This window comes from Alligator mississippiensis, chromosome 2 (genome assembly GCF_030867095.1).
Source record: "Alligator mississippiensis isolate rAllMis1 chromosome 2, rAllMis1, whole genome shotgun sequence".
Classification (NCBI taxonomy): Eukaryota; Metazoa; Chordata; order Crocodylia; family Alligatoridae; genus Alligator; species Alligator mississippiensis.
Genome location: NC_081825.1, coordinates 99,540,407 through 99,567,804, shown reverse-complemented (window position 1 = coordinate 99,567,804; position 27,398 = coordinate 99,540,407). Strand labels below are relative to the sequence as shown.

Here is a 27,398-nt window from a genome sequence, read left to right as displayed (position 1 = left end):
TGCTCGGAGAGAAAGTTCAGCATTACTTCCCAAATGTTGAAATCCAAGACTATGATTGGATCAGAAATCCATTTCTTTCAACTGCAACGAGGAACTTTTCACTTATTGAAGAAGAAGAATTAGCTGACATACAAAATGATCGAAATCTGTTAATGATGTATGAAGAGGGTGACTTAGACAGCTTTTGGATTCGCATTTCAAAAATGCATCCAAACATAGCTAAAAAAGCGTTAAAAATTCTTCTGCAGTTTTCTACTACATACATTTGTGAAGTATCCTTTGCAACGATGGCAAACTTAAAGACACTGAAACGTGGAAGCTTAAAAATGCTTGATGACGAAATGCGAGTGTCTTTATCTAATATTCCACCAAATATTCAGAAACTGTGTTCATCCCATCAACCTCATACATCCCATTAAAATGGTAAGTAGTTATTGGTGTTATTCAACTTTTTTTAATTCTTGCACATACTTACATACTGTTACTCATAAATGACAACAATGTATGTTATTATCTTACAAATCATATATTTTTAAAAATATAAATGAAAGGTTTTCATGAGATATGTTGTGTCCCCATACATTTCGTTATTACAATTTATGTATGTGTCCGTATCTCTTATAATGGGTTAGTTTAACCTCCGGCTTGCTAGTAAAACTGAATTACTGTGTCGCGAAATGATGCATGTCTAAAAAGTGTGTCACCAACATGAACAGTTTGGAAAGCTCTGCCCTAGCAGTTTCAGTCCTTAAAAGAGCAGGCACCTTAGTGCCTTGAGACAAAACCATATAAAAAGTGATGGCAATAAAACCCAACTTTCAGATCCTCATGGACAAAACAAATGTCCTTTTACTGCTTTTCACCTGTAAACATCCCCGGAATTGACTAGATAGTACAGTCCAGGTAAGAGTAACTTAGGATATTCACTACCCCATTAGCAGAGTTGTTGTGGTTTAGTGTATAACCCCGTATAGTGCCATTAGAGTGATTTAACTCCTTCCATTTTCCCTCGTGCTCGTATCCATGAAGCCTTAAATAAAAAATAAATATTTGTATTTGTATTATATATATTTATATTTTATATACAAACATAAACACAAATACAGATATACACACAGATGCAAATACACATGTACACACACAGCTGCATCTATACACACATATATACTTAGCCACTCAAGAAGCTGTGGTGGCACATACTAACCCACGGAAGACGCAATCTTCATGGTCTCCCAAGACTGATGGCTGCCAATGATACACATACACACACATACACACACATTAGCATATAAAACCAAAGCTGCGTCTCAGATACTGTATGGTGCTGACGTATGGGCCTATGCTGCCAGTAATGAGACATACCTCAGAATAAGTTTCTTTGGGCTCTTCTGGGTCTTCCTCCTTCACCTCCCGCATCCTTCTTGATATTTGAGATGAGATTAGATTCCATTTTAACTAATATTATTATTAGAATGTCAAGATTCTGGCTTAAAATCCTGCTTCTTCTACTGTCCTGCTTGCTCAAATTGTGCTATATAGAAGACATCAGTAATCCCCCTTCTCTTAAATCTCCCTGGCTAGCTTTTCTTTCCCACACTTTTGCATTTTCCAGATGGGACACTATGTCAAAGACAATGGAAGACTCTTCTCCCCCATAGAAAAGGTCTGGGTTTTCCAGAGGTTCCAAGATATTGCCAGGCAGAATGATTTTGCAGTGGCCAGGGCTACTTGCATGGCCCCTTTATATATTCTTTGGACATTAGACCAGGGGGAGAAAGGTATTTACAGCTGCCTCTCAACAATAAGTGGTGAAGCTCTTTGACTAGACTCAGGACCGAACAGATGCCCACAGCTGTTTTGGCTGGACATAGACTTTCCATTCCAAGGGCTAAAAGATGCTGCCCAGCCTGTCCAGGAGTTTTGGAAGACATTATTCATTATGTCTTAGAATGTCCCTTATATAACGACATAAGAAGAAAGTATTTATCACTGTTCTTGCAGACATTGACATACTTCTCAAATACAGAGAAATGAATATGGCTTCTCCAGCAGACAGATCCATATTTAGTAAACCATCTTGCAATCTTTGCTTACAAGGCTGAAGCGATTGGAGCTAAATATCCGTTACTGTTGATACGACCAATAAACGTTATCATTATATTTGTTTTTTAATGTGTTAATTGTGAACCTATGCACAACATTTTTATAGCTTCATGATCTGATTTATCACGGAATAATGCTTTTATAATGGTCGGCCCCATTTTATTATTATATTTGCATTTATATTATTTTTATTTAAATTATATTATGGTTGTATATCTGTTACATTGTTTTTGGGAGCATGGCTTTCAGCCAGAATCCTTAATAAATTGAATTGACAGATTGAGAACATTTTTAAAATACAGGTGAAGTGGCAACCATACAGATCTCAGATACTAGCTTATGTTTTTTATTGCATATGTATGCTTTTCATGTAAGTGTAGAAGAACTCTCCTGGCAAAAGCTTTAGCAAATTAGAGATGAGCCTATTAACAAGAATACTGGAAGTCTAAGGCAAAAATTCTTAAATATGTGAATAACATATTCCAATTAACTTTCAATTAGTTTTAAATGTACCTTCAGGATTACTGTTAATACCTAGATTAGTAGCAGGAAACCCTGAATCATGAATTGATTGGAAGACGATACAAAGTTCATAAAACTAGAAAGCTTAGTTGTGTATCTATGTTCAGTCTATCACATAGTGCTTCATATAATGAAATAATCCTTCAGAAAAAGTTGTCCCTTTTTAAAGATATGTCATCTCATTAAGAGCGGAATAAACCTGTTATACTTGTTGTTCCTGACAAAACTTACTACTTTTCACAGGTATTATAAATATATGCATTCATTAAACACATATACACAGACACACACACACTTACCTACAGATATACAGATACAGGTTTCCCTCGCTTTAAGCGGGTTCTGTATGTGCAAATTCACTCTTATGCAATGACCCTTTTTATACCAAAATTCATTATATGTGAGGTAAATACACTCTTATGCGATTGGTGTGGTGGAAGCCCGCAGTCAGCTGCTTTGTGCGATACAGTGTGGGTGTGCCGTGCATCAAAATATAGTCTCCTGTGTGGATCTGTGCTCCTCACTCGTTGTCTGTGACAAGTTTCTGTTGTTACCATCCCCATTATGATAGCGTCCTGTGCTTGTGTGGACTGTCTGCTGTTGGTGAGTACCAACATTGTCTCATAAAAGTGGTAGAAATGGGTCTGGGGGTCAGTACAGTCGAGGTCTTGGAAACGTATCCCTATTTGTTACATTGTAAAGTGGGTTCCCCTTATGTGAATTTGAGTTATGTGCCGTTTTCCAGGAACGTGCGTACAGCATAAAGCGAGGGAAACCTATACACACACACACATAGATGCACATGCAGATGCGCGCACACACACACACATGCACAGATGCATGCACACACACAAACACAGCTGCACATGCACAAACAGATGCATGCCCACACATATATACACAGACACAGATGCACATGCACGAACAGATGCGCGCGCACACACGAGAATTTCAGCCAAACACAAGTCTCCCTTGGAGCAAATCGCCCGCTTGGGCGACACCCGCCTGTCAGGACCTGCTTATTGGCGACTTGCAAACAGCAGGAGCCTCCCGATGCCGCTTGTCCCCTCCCCGGCCCCTATTGCGCTCCCACAGCCCCGCCGGGCCGGGCCAGGAGGCAGAGGGCTTTCTGGGGCGCTCCCCCCCTCCCGCCCAGGCCCCGGCGGCCGCCCTCGCACCCCGCCGAGCCCCCTGGCCGCGGGCTGAGGCGGCGGGGCGGGGCGAGGCGGGGGGCGGTCCCTGTCCCGGCTGCCGCTGCCGCCGAGCCGGGCCCGCCCCCGCTGGCTGGTCCGAGGTGCCGCAGCTGCCTCGCCGCCCATGCAGCAGCCGCCCGCGGGCACCCCGCCGCCCGGGCCCCGGGAGCCGCCGCCGCGCCGCGCCGCAGCCCGCCGGGCCGGAGGGGCTGCGCGGAGCCATGGGGCTGCTGGCCCTGGAGTTCAGCGACTGCTACCTGGACAGCCCCCAGCTCCGCGACCGCATCCGCGCCCACGAGGCCGAGCTGGACCGGACCAACAAGTTCATCAAGGAGCTGCTCAAGGACGGCAAGACCCTCATCGCCGCCACCAAGAGTAAGCCACCCCCTGTCCTGCCCTGCCCCGCCCTGCCCTGCGGCGGCGGCGGCGGCGGCGGCGGGAGCTCGGGCTCTGCCCGCTGCCCGCCGCTCTGCCTGCCTCCCTCGCCCCCTTCCCGCCCCGGGTGAGCCCGACCTGGGCCAGGGGGGCTGCCCCTCCCGGGTGGGCCGCTTGCACCGGCAGCTCCCTCTGCGCTGCGCTGCGCTGTCCTGGCAGAGAGGCCTGCTTCGCTTGTCTCCAAGCCTCAGCTAGCCTGAGATCCTGGATAAAATACCTATGCGCACGCACGCGCACATGCACAGATACACGTACAGATCTGCTCCTTGCCCCCTGGCACTCCCCTCGGGAGGGCTGGTTTTGTTCACTCATGTGAGCGTCAGGTTCGAAGCAAGGTGTGGAGCCGGCATCCCTGCGCAGGTGGCAGGCAGTGCCAGTCTTGCTGGTGAAAGGCTTGGGGGTGGATTAAAATTCATTTGGGCCCACCTCCCCACAGCACCCTCCTGGCAGCCAAGGGCGCTCTCCCTAGCTGGTGCAGTGGGAACTGCAGGCAGAGCAGGACATGCTGATCCTCAGGCCTGGGGTAGAAGCGGTGGCCACCCCTGCCTACAGGTCCGCTCTGGAGCTGGCACCAGGGTGTGGAGCACTGCCTGCCGGGCATGTGCAGCATGGACTGAGCTCCGTTGTCCTGCCGCAGCTCAGTCTGGTGGTAGCGGCGTCCAGCAAATGGTGCCCGGTAGCCACAGCCTGCTGTGTTGTGCACGCCAGGTCCAACCCGGCTGCTGGTTTCATTTGCACCGAGGCAGGGGGCACTGGACTTGGCAGCTGGCCTGTGTGTTAATCTGCCTGTGCCAGGAGTTTTTGAATATGCAGAGATGGCGTTGGGGGGTGGCAAAGCTTAGTTTCCCAAGGGTGCCTCCGGCCTCTCGGAAGTCAGTAGAACTTTCCCACTGTGTGACTTTCACCTGTAGGAGCGCAGTGGAGATGATTTAGTTTTGGTGGGATGCTTGAGTGTTGAGGTACTTGATTTTCGCAGGCACCCTCGACACCTGCCCCTTTTGCCAACAGAAAGAGACCTCTGCACATGCCTACCTTGTGTGTGCCGGGTTGCAGCCTCTCTTCCACCTCCTCCAGAACCTAGTGCTGAAGTTTTGGCTGCAGTTCTGTCTGTGCTTTTTCATTTATACACTCCCCAATTGTGGCCCCATGAAGCCCCAAGATTTCCTGGTCCACCTTCTCCTGGGCCTAGCCAAGCTAGCGATTTACACCTGACCACAAAGGAGACTCTGGCGGTGGGGTGGGGAACCCGGGTGAACGTGGGGCTGTCTTTCTCTCACTCCTTTGCTCGTGTCCAGGCAGAGTTTCACTGGTTGGAGTCCACAGATTCCCTCGACTCATTCAAGGGGCAGTGGGTGCTGGCTGGATACCCTTGATGTTTTGAACCTGTGACCTCCCTCCCCTTCCTATTTAAAAAAAAAAATTAATTGTCCCAAGCAATCAGTTGTTACTATCTTAGCAGCTTTCTTTAAGAGGGGGCTTATAGCTATAAGACTATATATGTTATATATATTCATGGTGGTATTCACTATATTTTAATGGTGGGCCTAGGCTCACATTCCCCAAGCGCAACGAATAGGCCTATTTGTACCAGTGTGCTGATATCACCTCAGACATGTTCGTGCAGTTTATCAATGTTTATTGGACCATTTGAATCTACTGGTTATTAAAGCAGGCTAAAGATTTATTTCACTTTGTCCAGTGATCTGGCTCAGCATTTGTTAAAGTACCTTGGATCTTTTAAGAGATGAAAGGTTTGAAGGCACAGACTGCAGGACCCAGTGGGCTCCAAGATGGTTTGTGGGATAAAATAACTGGCTGGATATGATGGAAGTCTGGAAGTTGAAGAAATATCTGCATTTTCTGAAACTACAGAAGTTCAGGGGTTTGTTTTGTGTTTTTTTTCAGTCTTCCATAGCTCTCGTGGAACTCCATCTCAAAACGTGACCTACATAGTAGGTGGTGTTAAAACCAATACAAATGAAGGCATTTAGGGTGTGGACAAAAGAGCAGCTCCTTGTCGCAATTTGTAGTGCTTTACCAGAAGCACTATGAGTTGCAATGATCTCCTGGACCAAACAGAAGTTCACTGTTGTGTCTGGGAGTTGTTTGCTGCCAGCATCTGCAGCCCAGTCTCCATAGCAGCACCATTCCCAGCCTGTTGCTTTTTCCAGATTGGGAGTGGGGAAAGGGAGCAGAGAAAGCCCGTTCTTGGGGTTTCCCAGCCAGTTGTGGAGGGTGGTGTGAGTGGATTGGAGCCCGCATTGCAGGAGGCCTCCAATCCACCCACCCCACCCTCCAGCACCTGCTGAAACCCCACAGACCACTCTCTTTCCCTCCTCCCAGTCTGAAAACAGTGACAGGCTGGGAGCGCCACAGACACAAGTTACAGAACATTGGAGTATGTTCATCTGAACCCTCATGATTTTTGCAGAATCAGATCCTTTTAAAGGGGTGTGCAGCCGTGCACTTCTGGTTGGTCTGTTTGACACAGGCATATCCAATTCTTTCTGGGGCCAGATCAAGTGAAAATTGTCACTTCTGTCTATGCCCTTAGGTGCCAGCACTTGCATATTATGAGCTCCTTATACAACCAGTGGAGAAAGTTAGGCAACTTAAAAGGGGACCCAAAACAGTGCAGAAGGTTGGAGACCTAGGTTTAATTCCATTCTAAGCCTGAGGAAATTCAAATGCATATCCTGCCTCCAAGGAGAATGAGACTGCCCTAACCACTAGCCCAGGGGTGGTCAAAATACAGCTCATGGGCTGGATCTGGCCCATGAGGCCATTCTATCTGGCCCTTGGGGCCCCTAAAAATTTAGAAAATTAATATTTCTCTGCCCTTGGTTCTTGTAAAAAATGACAGGAAAGTGGCCCCTTCCCTGCCCCGTGGCTGGCTCCCTGCGCTGCATCTGCTCACAGCCTGCATGGGGCTGCCTGTGCCTGCTCAGGACAGCCCCGTGTGGGCTGCGAGTGGCTACAGCAGGGAGCGCTGGCCACAGGATGGGCGAGGGGCCATTTTTCCACCCCCCAACACTCAGCTTTTCCCCGGGCTCCTTCCCTGCTCCTTCCCGGCGTGGAGGAAAGTGGCCCTTCTCCCCACCCCCTGTGGCTGGTGCCCCACGCTGCAGCCGCTCATAGCCTGCGCAGGGCTATCTGGAGGAGTCATAGGTAGCCCCATGTGGGCTGCGAGCAGTTGCAGCGTGGGGTGCTGGCCACGGGGTGGGGGAGGCCTGCTTTCTCCCCCCCGCCCCCGTGCAGCTCCGGGCTCCCCATTGGGGCTGCGCGTGGTGACAGCAGCTGCTACCCCCTGCTTGCCGCGCTGGGCAGTGTTTGCCACTGTTGCCTGTGGGCTGCCCAGCGCGCACTCTGGGCAGGCAGCAGCAGCCAACACTGCCCAGTGCAGCAAGGGGGGGACTGCAGCTGCTGCTACCACGCGCAGCCCCAACGGGCGAGCCCGGAGCTGGCTTGGAGCCCTGGCTGGCAGCAGGGCTGGGTTGCAAGCTGGTGCTGAGCGTGAGGAAAAGCAGCCCCTCACTCACCCCATGGCCGGCACCCCACGCTGTAGTCACTCGCAGCCCGCATGGGGCTGCCTATGCCTGCTCAGGACAGCCCCGCGTGTGGTGCGAGAGCCTGCAGCAGGGAGCGCCAGCCATGGGGTAGGCGAGGGGCCGCTTTTCTGCGTGCTCAGCACCAGCTTCTTCCCTGCTGGCGAGCAGGGGGTTGGGGCTGTGTACTGCCTCCCCTTCCCCCGCCTGTACTGCGGGGCTGGGGAACACTGGGTGTGAGTGGGCGGGGAGCCAGTGGGAGCACGGGTCCTGCACTGGTGCCCTGGGGCCAGTGCCAGTGGGGCTCAGAGCAGGGTGGCAGGAGCACGGGGTCCCAGCCGGCAGGGGCTCTGGAGCCGGGCCAGCTCACCCCTCTCCCAGCTGGTGCAGCCCAGCCCAGCTCCACAGATCCCTGCCAGCCTGTGCCCCACTTTAGGCCACACCGGTGCTGGCCCTGGGACATGGGACCAATGTCTTGGGACCAAAGACATTGGGACATTGGTCCCAAGATGGTGACCGGGGGCATAGTGCCTGTCAAGGGGCAGGGCACTTGTGAAGTGGCAGGGCTACCCATGTGGCCTTTGACAGCCTGCCAAAACTGGGTAAGCAGCCCTCCGCCCGAAATAATTGCCTGCGCCTGCATTAGCCTGTAGGCTAAGCTGGTCAGTGGCACTCTCCTCCATTCCTATTGAAGCTGTACAGATATACAGTAATGACTACAAATCAATTGGGCCAACAGCAAGCACAAGATGGATTCTTATTTTTTTATATCCTAGTGGTTTAGGTATTTTCTTCCCTTTTCTCAATGGTTTTTGTTTTAATCAAAATAAAAATCCACGTCTGTGGTGAGGAGCCCCATCCATGACTTGTACTCTGAGTAGGTCTAGCAGATGAGACCCCTCTGGTAGAGGAATGTCCAGTTGTCAAAGCCTGACCAGCTAAGTACAGAGCTGTCCCAACCCTGTCGAAACTGGGAAAGATCTGGCTATGTTCATGGGTGCAAATTTAGGTGTGTGTGTGGGAGAGTGGGGGAACCTGAGAGTTGTCTGTGATTAGACATGTAATGTCCTTTTTTAAAGACTGGCACTGACATTCTGTCATATTTATCAGTTCTGTTCTGTAGAATGAAAGTGTCATCCTGACAAATTGCAGTGTTACACTAATATTCCTACTTTTGCTGAAAAAATGGCTTGCAGCAAAAGAAATCTCACCCATGTTAATTGATATTGAATCATATTAACTTCTTGTGGGTGGAGATATTATGCAGAAGAGGGTGGGGAAGCATCTTAGGTTTTTTTTAAAACCCTTTAGGAAAGAAACCTAGTTACATAGTGACTGTGATTGTGGCCTTTCTTCTGTTACCATTGTTCCTTGCATTTGATTTCAGCTTTTGTCAGACTTTTGCCTCCAGTATTTATGGGAATCCATAGACACTTCCTCGAGACTCCACGAAGTCCAAAGAATACTTAGCTAATTTTCAGTCTTCAGAATGAATATGTGTAAACTATATTGGCTTTTCTTAGAAGCATTCTTAATGCTTTGGACTTTTATAGCTGAAAAAAATTAGAGACTGAATTTCAGGCATATCCAATTCTAATTCATACAAGACCCACCCTCTCTTGTGCCACAGTCCTACACTTGGTAGGACACAGAACTTTCCTAACTAAAAAAAAAAAAAGAAAGGAAGAAATAAGGCTTCCAAGAAACTTCATGAGGTTCCAGGTACCCTTGCTGAATGTGAAAGAAATTCATGTAGCTTTAAGTTCCACTTCCTGTTTTACAGACACTGTTGTAAAGACTGATGTTAGTATTGGGCCACACATTGAGAGGTTGGTATATATTGTTTGCATTGATGGTAGGAGTTGACAGTACCTTTTGGGATCATGTCTGCAGTGTGTTTTATGGTGTCCCTCCCTGTCTTCTTTTACTTACTTTTCAATTATATTATATGGAGTTTAAACCTCACCTAAGACTTGTTTATAGGGAAAATTTGTAAGATTAATTTGGCTGCTATGTCACCTTAATAGAGCAGCTCTTGTTCTAGCTTCAAGCTGAAGTTCTTAGTTTTCTTATGAACCAGATATCTCATGCTGCTTTAAAATCTAAATCCTAATTCTTTCATGAATGTGAAAGAGATGAGACTGCTTCAAGTCTGCCCTAGCTGCATTTCCTGCCCAACCATCTCTGAATCATGGAGATGTCTTTTTGAGTAAACAATTGATGACCTGTTTTACACTTCCCTTTATTCCAACTTTGAGTGTTTTTCAGTGTTTGCACGTACTATTTCATGTATTTTAGTTGCATTTTTTACAGCAGAAATATTTGGCTGGATTAGAATATTGTAAGAAATATCATCAACAATCTGGCATGTAACTTGTTTTTAAAAGGGTGATTTCTATACAGATCTAGCCATTCTAGCAGTGAGAGAAATGCAAACCTAAATGAATCCTTAGTTCAAGATTAAATGTAAATTAGGAAAGTTTGGTTTAAGTTTGAATAATAAAAACTGCTATGATCTCCATAATGTCCCAGCATAACTTCTGTTCAGGTTAATGTTTGATGAAAATGTCATGTGACTTTTACTCAAACATCAGCTTTGTAAAGCTTTCCATCACAGAATCAGCTGAACGTGTGGAAACCACTAGAGCAGTGGTCCCTAACCTTTAAAAATAGATTACCTTTGGCATTTAAAACCAACCCAAGATCTACTGTGTGCTGCCGCCACCCCCCCCAACCCTTCCCCTGCCCAGCAGGTAAGTCTGTGGGTACAGAAGGGGTGGCAGATCGAGGCAGAGGGAGAAAAAATTATTTGGGGGTACACCTCCCCAGCAGATAAGTCTCATTTGGCCTCAGCTGTACTCAACTTACCACTGCTCCTGCCTCTGGAGCACTGTCCCTCACTGCAGGGGGCCTCAATCTAGCCCCTTCCCCCACAGACTGACCCGCTGGGCTGCGCGCGGGCACTCAGTCCCCCACCCCTGCCTCAGATCAACTTCAAGAGCCTCCAAGATCTACTGCAAGAGGCTAGTGGATCGAGATCCACTGGTTGGTGACCACTGGACTAGAGGGTATAATATATGGCAGTTTCTGAAGACTGGAATTATTTCTACCCTAGCTAAAAAATGTAATTCTGTCAGAACTGCAATACCCAGCAGTGAAGTAAAGCAGCCAGTCTGGAACTTCATACATTTCTATAACTTAAATGGTCAGTCAGTAAAAGTTCTGAGGCAGTTGTATGACCCAAGTTTTCTTTCAGCTGGCTCTTCTTGGGAGTGGAGGAGGGAGGCCTGGGCGTGAAGGAGAGAGAGAGTTGGAGGGGAATCTAGAGTATTCAGCTTTTATTTGCTAAACTTCCTGAGTCTGCAGTGGTCATGTTGTATTGAAAGTTAGGTGTCTAAATGTCATTGACCAGGTTCTTTGGGTAAATCTGGTATTTCTTATTAGACCAACTCAAATAGTTGGAAAAAATCTTCCTTGCAAGCCTGTAAATGCCGTTGTGGCTTTTGACCTTAGTGCTTAGTGCTTTGGTTCAAAAACAAAAACAAACCAACAAAAACACTCAGATTATTTAAATTGATTTAAACGTCAGTTTCATTTGCTCTTCAATATATTTTATTCCAGGCACATCTCTTAGCTTAGAAAATAACTAAATCCATGTTATACTTCCAGGTGTACAGCATCATAATTTCTGTTGCATATGCAACTAGGGAATCTACTTTTTTTTTTTTTAAGTTCTCTAACAGAATGATAGGAACTGTCGCAAGAAGAACTAAAACCAACAGAAATTTCAGGCCATGGCCTATCAGACTGTTTCTTTGAAGGAAGAATTAATAGTAGAGTTTAGTTAGTGCTCAGGTGCAGATTTAGGAGTTTTATAAATGGGAGTGCACTGGAGAATTTGCTGGCACAGGGAGTACAACCGGCTGTGGAGACCAGAGCTCTTGATGGCAGAGAGCTCCTTGTGCATATGCTACACCCCAGAGCAGCGGGGGTAGCTGTACCATTGTGCCCTCCACCCCGTATGTCCTGCCTTGAAGCTAGTGGTTGACACTCTTCTTATTGCTCCTTTTAATTAGCATAGTAACAATAACTCTTCTGCTAATATCAAAGGACCATATTTCATAAGAAAGTGTTCTGTAAAGTTTCCATTTAGTCCCACCCAAAATAAGCAAGTTATTGTTATGCAAATAGCCTGGTATTGTTCTAAGACAGAAATGTCAAACATAATTTTGTGAGCAAATTACCATTTTAAATTGTGGGATTGCTAAACTAGGATCATGTGACTATATACTATCTATGGTTTGAAAGTTCTTTTGGTGATTATCATTGCTTAAAGATCAACAATAAAGAATTGTTTTAATTACCTAGCAGCTCACTTTTTAGTAAATTGATAAAACACTTAATATCAATGAGGGTGGGGAGGGCAGGGAGGAGGGAGGCATATCTAGGACTATAGCTGATTATACCTCTTGTCTACTGCTCAGGTCCTACAGGCAGATAAAGAATGTTAGTTTACCAGGCATCAAAGTGAAAACTCAGTTGAAGTGATTCAGGTAATTCACATTTCTCAGAGCCTTTGTTAGGTCTATTTCATCTCTTTAAGCTTTGTCAAATTAAAAAAAAAGTGGTTTAAATAAAAGTTTGTTCTGCAGAACCTGAATAAAAAGGATCTATAAAGCAGGATGAATCTAGGATGTTCATTTTGAAACCCCTGCATAAAACAGTAAAAGATCAGGCTGGAACTGTTGCAGTCTTGGGCAGGAACACTCGACCTCTCAGAACTCACAGATGCTTGCTTCTTTCTCTTGTATGAATTGGTGTTCAAGTGGGGTTATCACATAGTTTTGAGAATGCAGCATTGTATGCTGACAGCAGTTGTCAGCTCTCTTCAAAATCCAACAGAGCTTGATGTTCTGTGGTAAAGCATTTTGGCAGCATTTTTATCTACTTTGCATAGCCATTTACATCAGTGCAAAGTGCTCTGGAGCCAAGTACAATGAATTTAAGGATGTATGTGGCAGATTGATACCCCAGGAACTTGGAGATCCCATATGTTCACCCGAAAGGCATAGCAAAGGCCGGAGCAGTACAAACTTGTCACTGTTGTTCCGTTATTTTTCCAATATCCATCCTCTCCATCCAGTCCTCGGGGAACGAGGAATTCCTTGAGTTTCAGCCCTTTTTTGTCCTTAGCCTTTCTGCTAAGACTGCCACTTCTGGCATTTACTACTAATTTTGTGTGTGTGTGTGTGTGTGTGTGTGTGTGTGTTTCATGCTAGGAATTAGACATGGACTACGAACATGTTTTCTACAAACTACTTGTGTAAAAATCTTTGTCACTGGTGATCCAGAAGTTAAAACTGTATTCTGCGCAGTAACCAAAATTACTGCGTAGTAAATGTGCATGTGTAGATGCGTCTAGTATACCCCTTGAATTGTTCTTTAAGATCTCTTAGGCCAGTCTTCCAGAAGCAGGTTTCTTCAATAGATTAGGAGAGAAAATTAACAGTATAATCTCTAACCCTCGCAGACACTTATGCACATGCATAAGTGCACATATGGGAGAAGTCCTATCAGGTTCAATGGCTTTATTCATTATGAGAAATTAAGCATATACATGTTTACAGGCTCCATAGGAATAGAAAACTAAATGGTCCAGGCGCACCAAATTTACAGACCAATGGAGAGCCACAGGTCCTGTGCGCTTGATCAGGTGCCCAGCCCCAGCACACTGCACTGGGCGGGGACAGCACTGGGCCCAGTCCTGGCATGTGGGGCAGGGAGGAGGCAAGGCCAGGCCCCAGGGCCTGATCCTGACACACGAGACTTCATGAGCCTGTGGACTGGCTTCGGCCACTCATCTGGCCTGAAGGGCCCAAAGGTTGAACACCACAGCTGTAAGGCAGTGGTTCTCAACCTTTATAGGCTCAAGGCACCTCTTTATAACTCTTCTTAACTTAGTTTCTGAAATGGAGGCCACTATTTTCTCTTGTGCTTTAGCTACAGAAAAATAATAGCAATTTTTCTGTTGCAAAGAACTCGGAAAATCCACAAGTCCAAATTTTCTTGACACTCTGGCTTGCCATTTTAAATCTGGGTTTATCTTGTGAATGGTGTGTAAATGTTTGCATACCTAATTGCCTGGTACCCCATTGCACCCCTAAAAGGATTTTGCAGCTCTGTGGTTGAAAATCACTGATCTAAGTGCATCTTTTCCTAAATGGTGACTTACACAGAATAACTTAATTCTTCTTCAGTCAAAAGTCAAAATACACTGTCTCAAAAAATATTAGTTATGCAATCCAGTAGACTTAAAAATGTTTGTATTTAAGTGATAGAGCAAAACCAGTTTTTTAAATTTAATGTGAGTTTGTAGCCAAGATAAAAATAAGAGCCAATTGTTAGATAAAGCCTCATTTAAAAAAAAAAAAAAAAAAAAGAAGAAGGTATAATTGAAAGAAACGTGCTGCCTTGTAGCAATGGAATTGGAATAAACTTTTGAGCCATAGTGTTTCAGTAGGTGGGCACTATTCTATAAGCCTGTGGGATGATGGAACTAGTAATTAATCCACATAGTGTGAAGATTTATTTTCCTTGAAATATAAAAATGTTATTTTAAAATTCCATTGATTTATTTTCCAATTTGGTTATGCTTTTTGGTTAACAAAAGCTGTCAACTTATTTTCTGTGGAGAAAGTGAGAAGTTGTTCATTTCCGAGTGTTGACAAGCATTGCTGTAGTTCAAATAGCTATTCTACTAGAACCATGCCCTATAACTCCTGTGTCCAAACGTTCCTTTTTCCAGAATGAAAAGTAATTTTGTTCCACAATAACCTCTCTGCTCCCAAACTTGCCTGCTTTCTAATAGCAATATGCAAGTGTATAAAATAATTTTACTAAATAGTTTTCAATTCCTCTAGGAAAACCAAATTAATATATCAACCAGAAACCGCCCTTCCCCCCGTCCCCCAACTACTAATAACACTCCCACCAGATTCCACTGTTCCATAGGGATCTGCCTATGAGTTTCTGCTTGGGGAGACTCCTTTCTCTTTTTTTTTTCTTGTGGGAGAAGGGTTGGGTTAGATGCATATTTTTTTGGCACTAACAATTTCTATTGCAGCAGTGTTTATCTGTGATCTCTACTGGAGTGGTCTAACCTTCAAAATGGAGATTAATTCATTCAGTAGTTAATGAAGTGAACTAGTTAAACAAAGACATGATAGGACTGCTTCAGATATGTAGCTTCACAGGGCTTGAGGTGTTGTCACAGCTTCCAGTAGGAATCCTTTGCAGGGTCCAACACCATTTGGACTTGCTGAAGTAGTTGTAGTTGACACTCAGGGAGCTGTAACACAGGTTCTGGTCCAAGAGAGTGAACTGCAGTAGTCCATCCCAGAAGCGATGAAGGCCCAAGGTCTGATACCCATTTAGGAATACTGGGTAACAACCTATGCCACTAGGTGGTAACCATGGCAGTTACTTTGATACTAAGAGAAAACTTAATCTTAAACACTCAGTTTATGAAATGGAACTACGTTAAGCCATCACCGCAGGCAAATGGCATAACAAGATTTATTAAAAATATTGTTGGTTTAATTCTCTTAGAAGTTTTAAAGCTTGATATGATTCTTGATTAAAATTCTGTGCTTCAGTCCACATACTGTGTCCTCACAATTCCTTTTGCTCCAGTAATTTAATTCATTTTTAATTCTTACATAGTGTATGAATACTTTGTTCAAGTAACAGCTACTATATACATTTTGAACAGCCTTGAAGAACTTTCGTGCTTGTGTATTAAAACTACATTTGAAACATTGTATATCATTGCAAGAAAAATGCTTCTGGATAAGGGGCAAGATTCTATATTTCATGCAATAACTAGATCTTTTTAGCAGCAAATTCAGAATATCTTGCATTCCTTCTCCATTGTCTCCTTATTCATGCATTGGCATACTGTTGCTGGGAGAGGAGTTCTTAATTTGTATTTAATTAAAATGCTTGTGTGTGCCTGTGTGTGAAACATGTTTTCAGTTGAATTTGTTCAAACTGATTCCTTCAAAAGGTTTTCTATTTGGAGAAATCAAGCAATAATGTGAGAGCTTTACAAAATGCTAAATAATTATTAACCAGTAATTTAAGGTAGCTTGCAAGATGATAGTGGAATGGATAAGGTACAGCTGAATAGTTTTTTATTTGATTATTTTTTAAAGGGAAATATTTGGAACTGTAAATAATACTTTGATTTGAACAAACTCATCTCTGCCTAGTAAAAGTTTAAAACAAAATACAATTTATAGATCTAATGTATCATGGCCAGAAAAACAAACAAACAATCCAGATGAATCTGGAGAAGACATTAAATTAAAATTAAAAAATAAATTAAAAAGTATGTCCAGGAAGGTATGTAAAATGGCACACTTTTTCAATTGAGCCCAACATTAAGGAACATGAAAATGTGTTTCCCAGTTACTTGAAAAGATCTAGGTAATCATTGGACACTGTATTTAGATGTGATTGTCACATTCCTTTTAAAAAGCACTGTTCATAGAGAACTTATTCCTTTGTTTTAGAATTCAATGTTAGGTTTATAAATAGTTGTGTTTGACTGTGAATCTCTTACCATTCAGCATTGGGGGGGGGGGGGGGGGGGCTCATTAAAATTATCATAAAAATGATCAGATTTCACATTAAATTTATGTTCCAGATGTTTCACCTGTCCTTGAATTGTCCTGTCTGACATCCCCCTTAATCCTTTTCTTAAAAAAGGCTTCTTGTTGTGTGAAATGCCCCCAACGAATAAGTGAAAATTTTAGCTTTTTACAGCCTGTATCATCAAATTAAAGAAAAGGAGGGGGGTGGATTTTTTTCCTCTGCTTTCAGGTGTTAGTTAACTTGCAAGTAACAGCTATTTGTTTGTTTTGCTTGTTTTAAAAAAAGCATTCCTCTTAATTGTTTGTAAAAGGACTTTTGCCTTTCTGACCCCTGTTTAAAAGTTTTTCCACACCATTGCCAGATGCATGATTCCTTGGCTTTATGAATGCCTAGTACTACCAGTCTTGTATAATGTTACATTCTGAGGTTTGATTTTAGTCATCAATAACACTGGTAGTAGTCAGAGCAATATTTAGATTGGTGAGTGTTTTGAAAGAAAAAAAAAAAATCTTATGCTTTGTTCAAGATTTTGACCAAAACAATTTAAACTACAGCTGTAGATAAGTGTGGCCAGAAGACTGGTTCTTTTCTTTTCCATTTAAAGTCTGTAGTTCCAGTTTAAATTTATTCTTAAGCACTACCTCCAAAAAGCAAGTGAGGAATTAGTCTAAACCTCACAATTAAAAAAAAAAAGGAAAGGAAAAAAAAAAAAAAGATTTGTGGAGCACTGAAGTATACCTTTCAGCAAGTCTCTTCAGTCTTTTATCTCCATCACTTACCAATCCTGTATAACAGTTGTATATCTCTCACAGATGCTGTGTAGATTAGTATTTGTAAGGTGCTTTGGATGTGTATCATAAAGAAATGTTAAGTGTTGAATCACTGTGCCACCACCCTGGGGACTTTTCTGACTTCATCTATTTGCTTATTTTGTACAGTGGTAGTGTTCCAAGGTCACCCTATAACCTTAAAATACCTCTGCATTCAGCATTTGGATTAAACTAAAATGTTATAAAATGAACCATTTTTCCTTTCCTAAGAAATATGCTAAAAAATAGAATCTGATAGGAGAAAATCTTTTTTTTTTCCTCTCCCCACAGAACTTGTAGCTATTTCTGCTTGGAGCAAACTGTTCTGTGAGCGCACAGAGCAGCTGTGCTGTGCTTGCGTTGCTGATTCTGTGAATGGAAACTTCAGTCTGTAGCACTTGCCTTTGCTTTTACTTACTTCAGACAGTGCAACCAATGTATGGGGCACACTCATCAGTGATTTACGAAGAGTAATGGGGCATGTCAACTTCTGTCTGTAACCTAAATTAGGCTTTTTGAAAGCCATATTTAAGCTTTATGGCAAATATTGAAATACCTTCTCTTATTAAAGCTGGTAATTCTTAAGAGAGAATCTCCATTTCTATTTTTTTCCCTTAGGTTGGTAGGATAATTAGGTTATTAATTACTGAGAGTGTTTGCAAGGAAAATGGTTCTTTGCTTGCTTCCAAGAATTTCAATTTGTTGCTTACTGTGTTGTAGTGTTAAATTCAAAGTTAAAAAAATTTGAGAGATCAGTGAAGCTGTTATAAAGGATTAGAAGATTTATTTTGCGTGGAGCAAGCAAATGGAGTAGATGGGGAAAATGTTTTATGTAAGAGTTTCTTAAAAGAATGCTGGCAAGAGTTTATAACTAACTGTGGTCCTTACTTGCAAAGGACTTCCCCTTGTAGGGTAAAAGCATTTAATTCCACTCCCCCAAAGAGGCAGGCAATACAATATTTACATTTTTCCCTGTTCCCTGCTCTGCACCCCAACCGTATTTTCACTTCTAGGCAATGAAATAAAACTGCTTACATAAATTTTCTGTTTAGATTGCATGCCCTAAACATAGTTTTTTTTGCAAGATTTTTTTTGTTCAGGACCTAGAAAGCAAGGCGACAAACCTCATTGTGTACTTAAAGGCTCATTTTGAAAACTTAAGAGAGTTTTGGATCTTCTGTCCCTAAACTAGAATATGTTGTTTGGAAACAGTTTTGTATCACATGAAGATTTGTCTGTTTTTGTCCTCTCTCTCTCTCTTGTTGCATGGAAAATGCACATTTTATTTATGATTGGGAGTTAGCCTCAGATGTCATGAGGCTATTCACTGCCACTGTCCCTGGAATGTTGCTTCCTGAAAACTATTAATAGCATGGTAGCTGAGAGAGATGAACAGCTGCTGAGCGTTCGGTTTGAGTCACTGGATGGGTGGAACTGCATGGAATTCCAATCGTGATAAGTATAAGAACAAAGGTGGATCCACTCTGGAATTTACTTTTGTAAATAGTTGACAGTAGCTCAGTGTCATCCAATTATCATTATTTTCTTTTAGGACTTCTGCCTTCTGTGAGTGGGTAGCTGGGGATACTTCTACTGGCTCCTTTCCTTGCATTGTTCTTGCCATGTCCCATTACAGTGGCAGTATTCAATATGCCTGTGCAGTAAGATGAAAGCATAGTTGTGGCACATGCTAGCATACCTGTGTTACCTTACCTCAAGTTGTATGAGTAACAGTAATAACAGTGAGGAAGCAAGATTAAACCCACGCTAGCAACTGGAACACAAACTTTGTAGGGACCCTGGGTGTATACGCTGTAAAACTCCTGCTGTTGAGTCTCCCCACTGTTGTTACTTATGAGAGTTAGGTTAAGTTAACTATACTTATGTACTGAAATCCCATCATCCTTGCCTTGCTATATATATCCATAACTAATACTTCTACTCCCCTTCACCCCAGTTGGTATATTGGCTTTTGAGATTTTTTTTCTTTAAAGTGGGGATGTGATTTCTCTTTTGATTTCACTCACTTTCAGCTGTGTTTCTCCCATTTGAGAGAGAGAGAGAGGTGCTGGTGGAAGTAGAGAAGGGAGGGTTGGGCTGTGGTCTGCTGACAGACTGCAGGTACGTGCAGCCTAGTCTACAAATCTAAAAGTTTGTTTTTTTTTCCTCTGAGAGAAACACCAGGCTAATACCAGGAAAGCTCTGTCATAGCAACTTTGGGAGCAGCATAGAGGAGGCTTTGGCAGCTACCAGCCTTACATAGACCTGCTCGGAGAAGAGTTAAATGCAGAAAGATTGAGTAATTCCAAGGAAGATGGTGAACAGCTTTGGCCCCTTGCCTTCTTTTCATCGTATTGGTACTTTTCATGATTGATCCTGATCGTTTATTGCAGGGAGGCAGTTTTTGCTATTTGAAGCCCTGGGAGTTGAGAATCCTGGAATGCCAGCAAATTGCTTCTCTTTTCTTTAAAAAAAAATTTTTTTTGGCTCTCTGAATGCAAAATAGGGATGATAATACTTGCATGTCGGTTTTTTCCGAGGTGGCTTGGAGCTTTCGGAATTCTTTGGTGCGTTATTATTTAAGTGCATAATAAATGGAAAGGACAAAATCAGAGAAGCTGAGAATTGGTGCTGCTTTTTGTTGTCAAGGACACCAAGATAACTTGCATGCTGTAAGGCACAGTTAGAAACCACTGACTTGTTCTGATAATTAGATTTCATGAATTTGCTTTAAAAAACCAGAATTTGTTTTATCTGAATTTCATTTTGTGATCTGAATTAATATCTTGTCCAGTGTTTTGTGTCTAAATCCCTGGTTCTATTTACCGTGTTTACGCAAATCCAAGATGAATTCGAATTTAAGATGACCTCCCAGTAATTAGAATGTATATATGGAAAATAATAAATTTGTTAAAATTATTGCTTGTATAGAATCTAATTAGTGAAAGGTCATCTTAATTTTTTTTCCTTCCCATGCTGCCTTGACAGGGAAGGCAGTGGCAAAGGTCAGGGGCCAGACTTATTTCCCTGCCATATGCCCTCCAGTGCTCCTGTCTTCCCCTCAGCTTCCTTCCCAACCCTCCTTACCTTCTACAGCTCTGTTCCTCCAAGGCAGTCAGCAGCAGCATGGCCCCAGCCCCTCCTCCCACCCCCTTGCCTGTCTTGGTTTCAAGTAAATATGGTATTTACTGTTACAATTAGCTAAACCCATTGAAAGCAAATGAGAGGTTGCAATGGCATTAGTAAAAAAGAAAACAACCTAGCAAGATCATTTTTAATGTAAATATTGACCTAGAATTTGCCCAGTCTTACACCCATATTAAATCCCTGATAATGACTTCATTTGTTCCATTTGCAGCATGTTGCTGTGGACTATCCAAAATGTTAGATCATAAGCATTTCAGAGTCTTAAAGAGCAATACACTCTACCCTCATAGAACCTTTTCCTTAGAGGAACTTAAAGCATTTGAGAGACATTAGTCTTTCGACATCGTGTAAGGTAGGTTAAATATAGATCTTGATAGGGATGGGTGAAGTGAGATGCCAATAAGGTGATTTATGTATGGTCATACAACAAGTCTTTATCAGAGTTTGAGATAGTAGTTAAAGGGTCAGACTCCTAAGCTTATACTAAGCACATTAGAATGCCCTGCCTATAAGTCCATGGGGATTACTTTGTGGTTTAACTTCTTTCCCTCAGTTGCTTGTAGTTGTAACTTTAGGTTTGACAAACTGAGTAGCTGTTGTGCAAGTGAGAAACCATTTGAATTTAAATTTCTAATAGAAGACTAATTTCAAAAGGTTTTTAGCAACATCATGATCAGTTTTGTCCAAAGTCATAATCCTTATTACAATACCTGAACAAAACTGGCTTTGCTTATGAACTCAATAGAAAGCGTGTGTGAGCGAATTTTAAAATCATCTGTTCCATCCCCCCCAAATTCCATATAGTCAGTGGGTGCATTTAAATGAGATGTTTTACTACAGTTGACTAATTAGCTCTGCAATAAAGTGTCACTGGCTACACATGTGCCCCTATTAGGCCGCAGTAAACTAGTTAGCTCTCATAGGATAGTACATGTGTTGGGTGGTACTATCCTAGAGCAGTTATTTATTCCTCTGCAACGCACATGTAGACTGTGACTGGGCCTGGCTGGGGCATGAGGGTGCTTCAGTGTGGGGGTTGCCTGCCGGCTAGTCCCACATCATAGCACCTTTGTGCCCCAGCCAGCCCCTCTGCAATATGTTGAGTCAGGGAGGAGCAGCTTTGGGGTATCAAGCTGACCTCCTGGGCCCCCTGCCTTGGCTCAATGTGCTGTAGTCCCAGGCACGCATGCTTGGGAGCAATAAAACTCCGGCTTGAACTGTGCTAGAGTTTACTGTGTTGCATTAATATCATTCGTAGATGCACCTAGTTTGAACAAACGCTGATGAGAAGGAGTACCATGACCATTATAATTTCTTATGTAGTTCTATGCCTAGTAGCAAAATGGTAACAAGCAGGAATTTGTTACTGCCTTTTCCCTTGTTTCAGTGAGTTGGCATAGAGAAAAGCTCTGTTGCACATTTTTTAGCAACTCCTAGCCCTGCTCAAAGATGCTGTAACACTTAAGTCCTACTGCTGGTCTCTTACTGGGGTAGGGAGTGGGGAGGGGAGAGAATTTTGCCTAGGGGATGAAGTTACTGAAGTGAGCAAGATTTACCAGATCTGTTTAGTCATTGTTTTGCCTGTTGGGCGAGATCAGAAGAGATGGGGAAATCCACATCAAATCAGAGGATGTGGTATATTTAGGATTGGTTCATCAAACATGGAATGCCGCTCTTAGGTCAGGAGTGATTCATTCATGTTTTGTCTTAGAACTAACACAAAATGTGTAAATCTTGCTACACTGTATTGCTGTGCCTGGAATGCAGATTCTGAATTTGCATTACATATTGGATCTAGAACCATAGAAATGCCTCGCAACAAAATGTAGATGAATGTGAAAGAGTGATAACCACAGGATGGCATCTCACCTGTAAACATATTCAGTGCATCCATCTGATCTGATTCCTGAAAAGATGGTGATGACCTAGCTTCCCTCCCCCCGTGTTCCGTAGCAGCATGTTTCTGTTGCAGCTGCAGTCACAAAATGCCCTGTCCTCACTGGTCTGCTTGGGGAGGAAGCAGGAGGTTATGTGGAAAAGATAACGCAGGACAGAGCAGTATTGTTGTTTAAAAAAAAAAAAAAGATTCAGTGAAGTGTCAGGGGCTACTGGAAAGTATATTTAGGGTTTGTGAGGAAAGGGTGGAATGAATATGATCTTCTGCATGATCTCCCCCCAAACTAGTGTTTTGTCTCTCTCATCCTACAGCACATACTCACAGGCTTTTCTGTGGAAATAATTTCAAACCTGGAACTATAATTTATATCAAACCCTACAAAGAACCAAAGACAAAGAAACCACAGGCCACATTACAGACTCAAACCTCTGTTTACTCTGAGTTTATATTCTGTGCACACAAGGTTCTTTGGGTAAATCCGGTAACTTTTATTAGAACAACTCAACTAGTAGGAAAAATTTTTCTTGGTAAGCTTTGGGGCACAAACACCCTTCATCAGGCTGAGGAAGCATCTGCAGAAGTCACTGTGTATTCTGTGCACAGCACACACGCTATACCACTGCATTGTTAGGTGTGGCTGAAACTTTTATGAAGCGGACACAAGCAAGGCTAGAATTGCTGTCTTTCGTATTAGATTAGTAATGCTTCTGCATCTGTTTGTTTTCACTTCCATGCTCTATAGAGAACTTATCTTCTACCTGTATATTTCCTGTGAGTCTATTAGTAGAAGGCATAGATGTCATTTCTTTTATTATACAAGTATTTGCGTGCTTATAGTGACTGGAGCAAAAAGAGGCAGTTGAGCATTTAATGGTCTTTACTCACATGACTTTTATAAGCAATGGAAGCTATCATGTCTTTTTTCCTTTGTTGCTACTCCTCTTTCCTGGCATGTATGAGGACGCAACATATATGCCTATTCTAACCCTGGACTTTTGCCAGTCAGGCTGCTAGCACTTTGACCTGAATCATATTGATTGTGTACTCTTAGGTTTGGCCTACTCGCTTGAAATGCTATCTAAATCTTAACCACCGATATATATTTAATTTATAATCTGTTGTAGTTTGATTATATCTTTGTAGATGAAGGATAAAGAGTTTTGAAGAAATCAACTGAGTATGCTGGTGTGTATGTGAATACACACATACTGGATGTATCTACACATGCATTTAACTGGGCAGTAGATTAATTTGCTGCTGTGTAAAGCCTCACAGTCTACACATGCGACACTATTAGACCACAGCAAACTAATTTTCACCAGCATAAGATACTACTGTTGAGAACAACAGTTTCTTACAGCAGTGAAAATAACTGTGCCTAAATGCTGACCCTGGCGTAAATTGTGCCAAGGAAGCAGAGAGCTAGACCCCTGCCTCTCCCCTAGTCACATGGCTCTGCTGTTTGGGCACTCTTGTGTCCCAGTCAGCCCCTCTGTTGCCTAACAACCCATGGAGCCCAGGTTGGCAGCCCACCCCCTCACCATCCAGGACTGCTACTCTCTTGCTCAAATCACTGTGGTCCTGGGCATGCATGTAGATGCCATGCCTGGGAACTGTGAGCTCCAGTGAAAACTGCATCGGATGTCATTGCACCGCACTGATTGCACATGTAGATGCACCCAGTATGTTTCAACAGTAAGCATATACTCTGGCTTAAGAATACATATTAAAAATTAATTGAAAATTTAGTATGTTTGTATTTAACTCATATATAATATTGTCCATATTGGATAGAGACTCTATCAAGCTGTTTTCAGTGGGAAATTAAAATAAAAAAAATTCAATCTTTCAAATCTTTTAGGTTACTTGTTTAGAAATGTAGTCTAGATGTTTTTAGTTCAGCTACACAAATCTTATCTGCAAATCATAGTTGCCCAGGGATATAATTGCCAGTGAAACCTTCAAATAATTATCCAAAGGTAGCTCAGCAAAACGATCATGTTGAGCAGCTCTAACTTAGTTTGTGTCCATAAATGTTTTGTAAACCTTTCATCTGTGGCAGGAGAGGAAGGGAAGAATTAGTTACTAATGAGAAAAAGTCCCGGTTTGGTAGAGTCACCACCTTGATATGCAAGTGTTTTGCTAAATGTGGTTATTCATTTAATTGCAGGTTTTAATATTCCAGGTGGAATAACCAGTAACACGTGAAAAACGAATATATCTGTAGTGACAATACAGTTCTTGTATGTAAAATATCTTCTCTGAAGTAATATTCCTGGGAGTTTTTTTTTTTTTAATGACATACTTGATCACAGAGATAGCAGGCCGCACTGTTTGCACATCATGGATTGCTGAAAAAAATGACAATATACTTAATGGCTTGTTAGTCAGCAATTACAGAGCTGTAATCTATTGTGTGGTTTGTTAACAAAATCATAGGCCTCCCTGACCTACATGAGATCTGTTTGTTCAACATGCCCTATTCTGGAGTCTTTGTATGCAGAGCGTTCACTGAATGCTGTGGAGGATCTTGTCAAGCTTTGTATGGTAATTTGTTCTGACAGAGCTGATACCTGAAATAGAGGCATGGCAGTCATGTGCATTATTAACAGTGGTTATGTTTAGAGAGAGGCAGTTAGCCATGCTAGCCTAAAGTTAGGCCAAAGGCAAGGGCATGTTGGAACCTTGTAGACTGACTCGTTCAGGGAGGCATAAACTTTTGTAGCCTACAGCCTACTTTGTCAGATGCCTTTCATAGCATTTGTTGAAGCAGGCTTAGTTTACAAAATCTCATGCCTCTCTGTATGAGTTAGTCTACATGGTTCCTCTCTGCCCTTCCTTCAGCTGTTATGTTTATATATGGTGGGGAAGTGATCGCCAGGGATCCTGGTTTAAAAAACCAAAATTCTCTGATAAAAGATCCAAAATTTTCTGATTCAAAATCCATGTTTTCCCTCAATTAAAATGAAACACCACTATATATATATAAGTATTAGTCTCACACAATGTTTTATTGATATATTTACAATTTTAAAGCAGTTTGGAAGCCTATCAGTGCCTCAACCATTATAATAAAATAAATTCTAAATATGTATATTTTGGCATTTGATTTTGTGTTTTCATCATGGAAAATCGGAGCTCCCCCTTCCTCCTTTGCTCACCAGGTCACTGGTCCAGTGACAACTGTCTCTTTTCTCCCCTTGCTTCCCTCCTACTTTGTGGTCCTAAGCAGCCCTGCTATGTCTGTGCTGTGTCCTTACCCATGCTGTTGTCCCTCACTCTAACTCACAGCCTCCCCCATCCTCACTGGGGCCCCTCACTCTTAACCCACAGCCCACTGACCGCCCCCCCCCCCCAGCCCTGCTGGAGGGGGTCCCAAAGTACCAGGGCTCCAGGGCCCAGCAGCTGCATCCTGCTTATGCCTTGCCCTGTGGGTGTCAGCCGCAACCAGCCAGCAGCACCTGAGTACCAGATGCCATGCATGGGAGGTGGCGGCTGCTGTGGCTGGAGTGGAGAGCAGAGCCTGCCCCCCCCACAGGTGGCACAGCGGGAGCAGAGCCCATGGGGGCAAGGGAGGATGCAGCTGCTTGCTGTGGGGCTCCGGGCTCCCTGCCTCGTTCCCCTCCCCCCAGGGGCCACCACCACCACTGCTGCTGGGACCCCCATGCCAGCTGCATCACCAAGGTGAGATGTCCCATGCCTGCCTGGCAGCAGAGAGGGTGGTGGCAGTGGTGTGGAGTTTGCCCCCCTGCTGTACACCTGACCCCTCTCCGGGGGGGTGTGCAGTGGTAGAGAGTTGGCCTCCCTGCCAGCCCCCACTTCCCCTCCGGGATGAGCTGCCTGTGACTCTGTCTTGCTCCCCCAGCTGGGCACTGAGGCAGTGCATTCCCACCTGGCCCCGGTCCCCACCCTGGCTGGGCAGCACCATAGCCGCCAACTCTGTCCCACTCTCTCCCTCACTGTGGCCATCTCAGTCTGCCCCCCACATTCTTATGTCACCTGTGCCCCCCAGAGACTTACTTGCAGGCAGCTGGGGGAGCTGCTATCCACTGCTGCCTGGCTGTATTGCTGGCCACATGCATGTGTGTGTGCACACATGCACCTGGCACCCCCTGCGCTCCAGCCCTAAACAGCCCCTTCCAGGCTGGAACTGTGCCAGCCTGCAACAAGAAACCTGCGGTTTCCTGCATTTTTCTCTTTCAAGGGACAAAATCTGCATTTTTCCATGGCAAATGGAAACCCTGGATCCCTGCTGATCACTTTTCAGCTAGAGGAAAAAAGGATATTACACAGGGAATACCTACAAGAATCCTATATATGTACTTTGTTTACTCATGGAGAAATAATATGTCAAGTTTCCCCCTCTGGTACCTGATTGTACACTTCATTTAAAAAAAAAAAACGTTCATTCAAGAACAAATGTTACGCAGTCTGACAGTATTAACATACAAACATTTAACAGTACGTGAATTAATTTAACATTAACTAATAATGGTTGTAAAAAGTTGAACCCCTTTTTATTAGTTTGACAGAATGAGTTATAGTTCAGGAAGATGTCATCTTTGTCTCTCTTCCAGTTTTTCACCTTCTCTTTCTCTCTCTCTGTCTCTAATAGGTTAGATTAAACAACATGTAGCTGGCGCTATTAGTTGCTTTATGTATGACCACCAGGTTGCCTGTCAATAATAATGAAGCAGAGAAGGACACAAAAACAATTATCTGAAGCAGAAATGTGCAAGAGTATTGATGTATCTGTGCTTTTAGCTACCAAGCACCATATCATAGTAATTTTAACAGTTCCCATCTGAAATAAATTCCTCCACTAGCCCCAAATATCTTGCTGCTATTGTTATTACAGAAGAAAAAAACGCCCACAGGTAGTTTGAGAGAGATACTTTGTTCTGTTCTGTTATGGCTTTCCTATTAATCATAAGTCAAATTATTTCCCCTTTCATAGTGGGAAAATGATATATTTTTGGCTTATTAGAAAGCCACATGTGAGCCATTTTCAGGTAATTCAAGCAGAAATTCATATTGTAAAAAAACTTCCAAGAGGCATGTTGAGAAGACAAATATATAATGCAGTCCAGAA

General features: G+C 43.2%; 1 protein-coding gene across 2 annotated transcripts in view; it reads left to right on the top strand.

Moving 5' to 3' along the window:
* Nucleotides 1–3,923: 3,923 nt before the first annotated feature.
* The window catches only part of ARHGAP10 (Rho GTPase activating protein 10), a 219,185-nt gene continuing 195,710 nt past the window's right edge, over nt 3,924–27,398 (top strand). The window contains exon 1 of one of the 2 annotated variants that reach the window (XM_014593702.3): nt 3,924–4,193. In XM_014593702.3, the coding sequence (XP_014449188.1) occupies nt 4,040–4,193 (154 nt within the window). In that variant the 5' untranslated portion in view covers nt 3,924–4,039. The remainder of the gene's footprint in view (nt 4,194–27,398) is intronic. The other variant, XM_014593705.3, reaches the window with a different exon arrangement.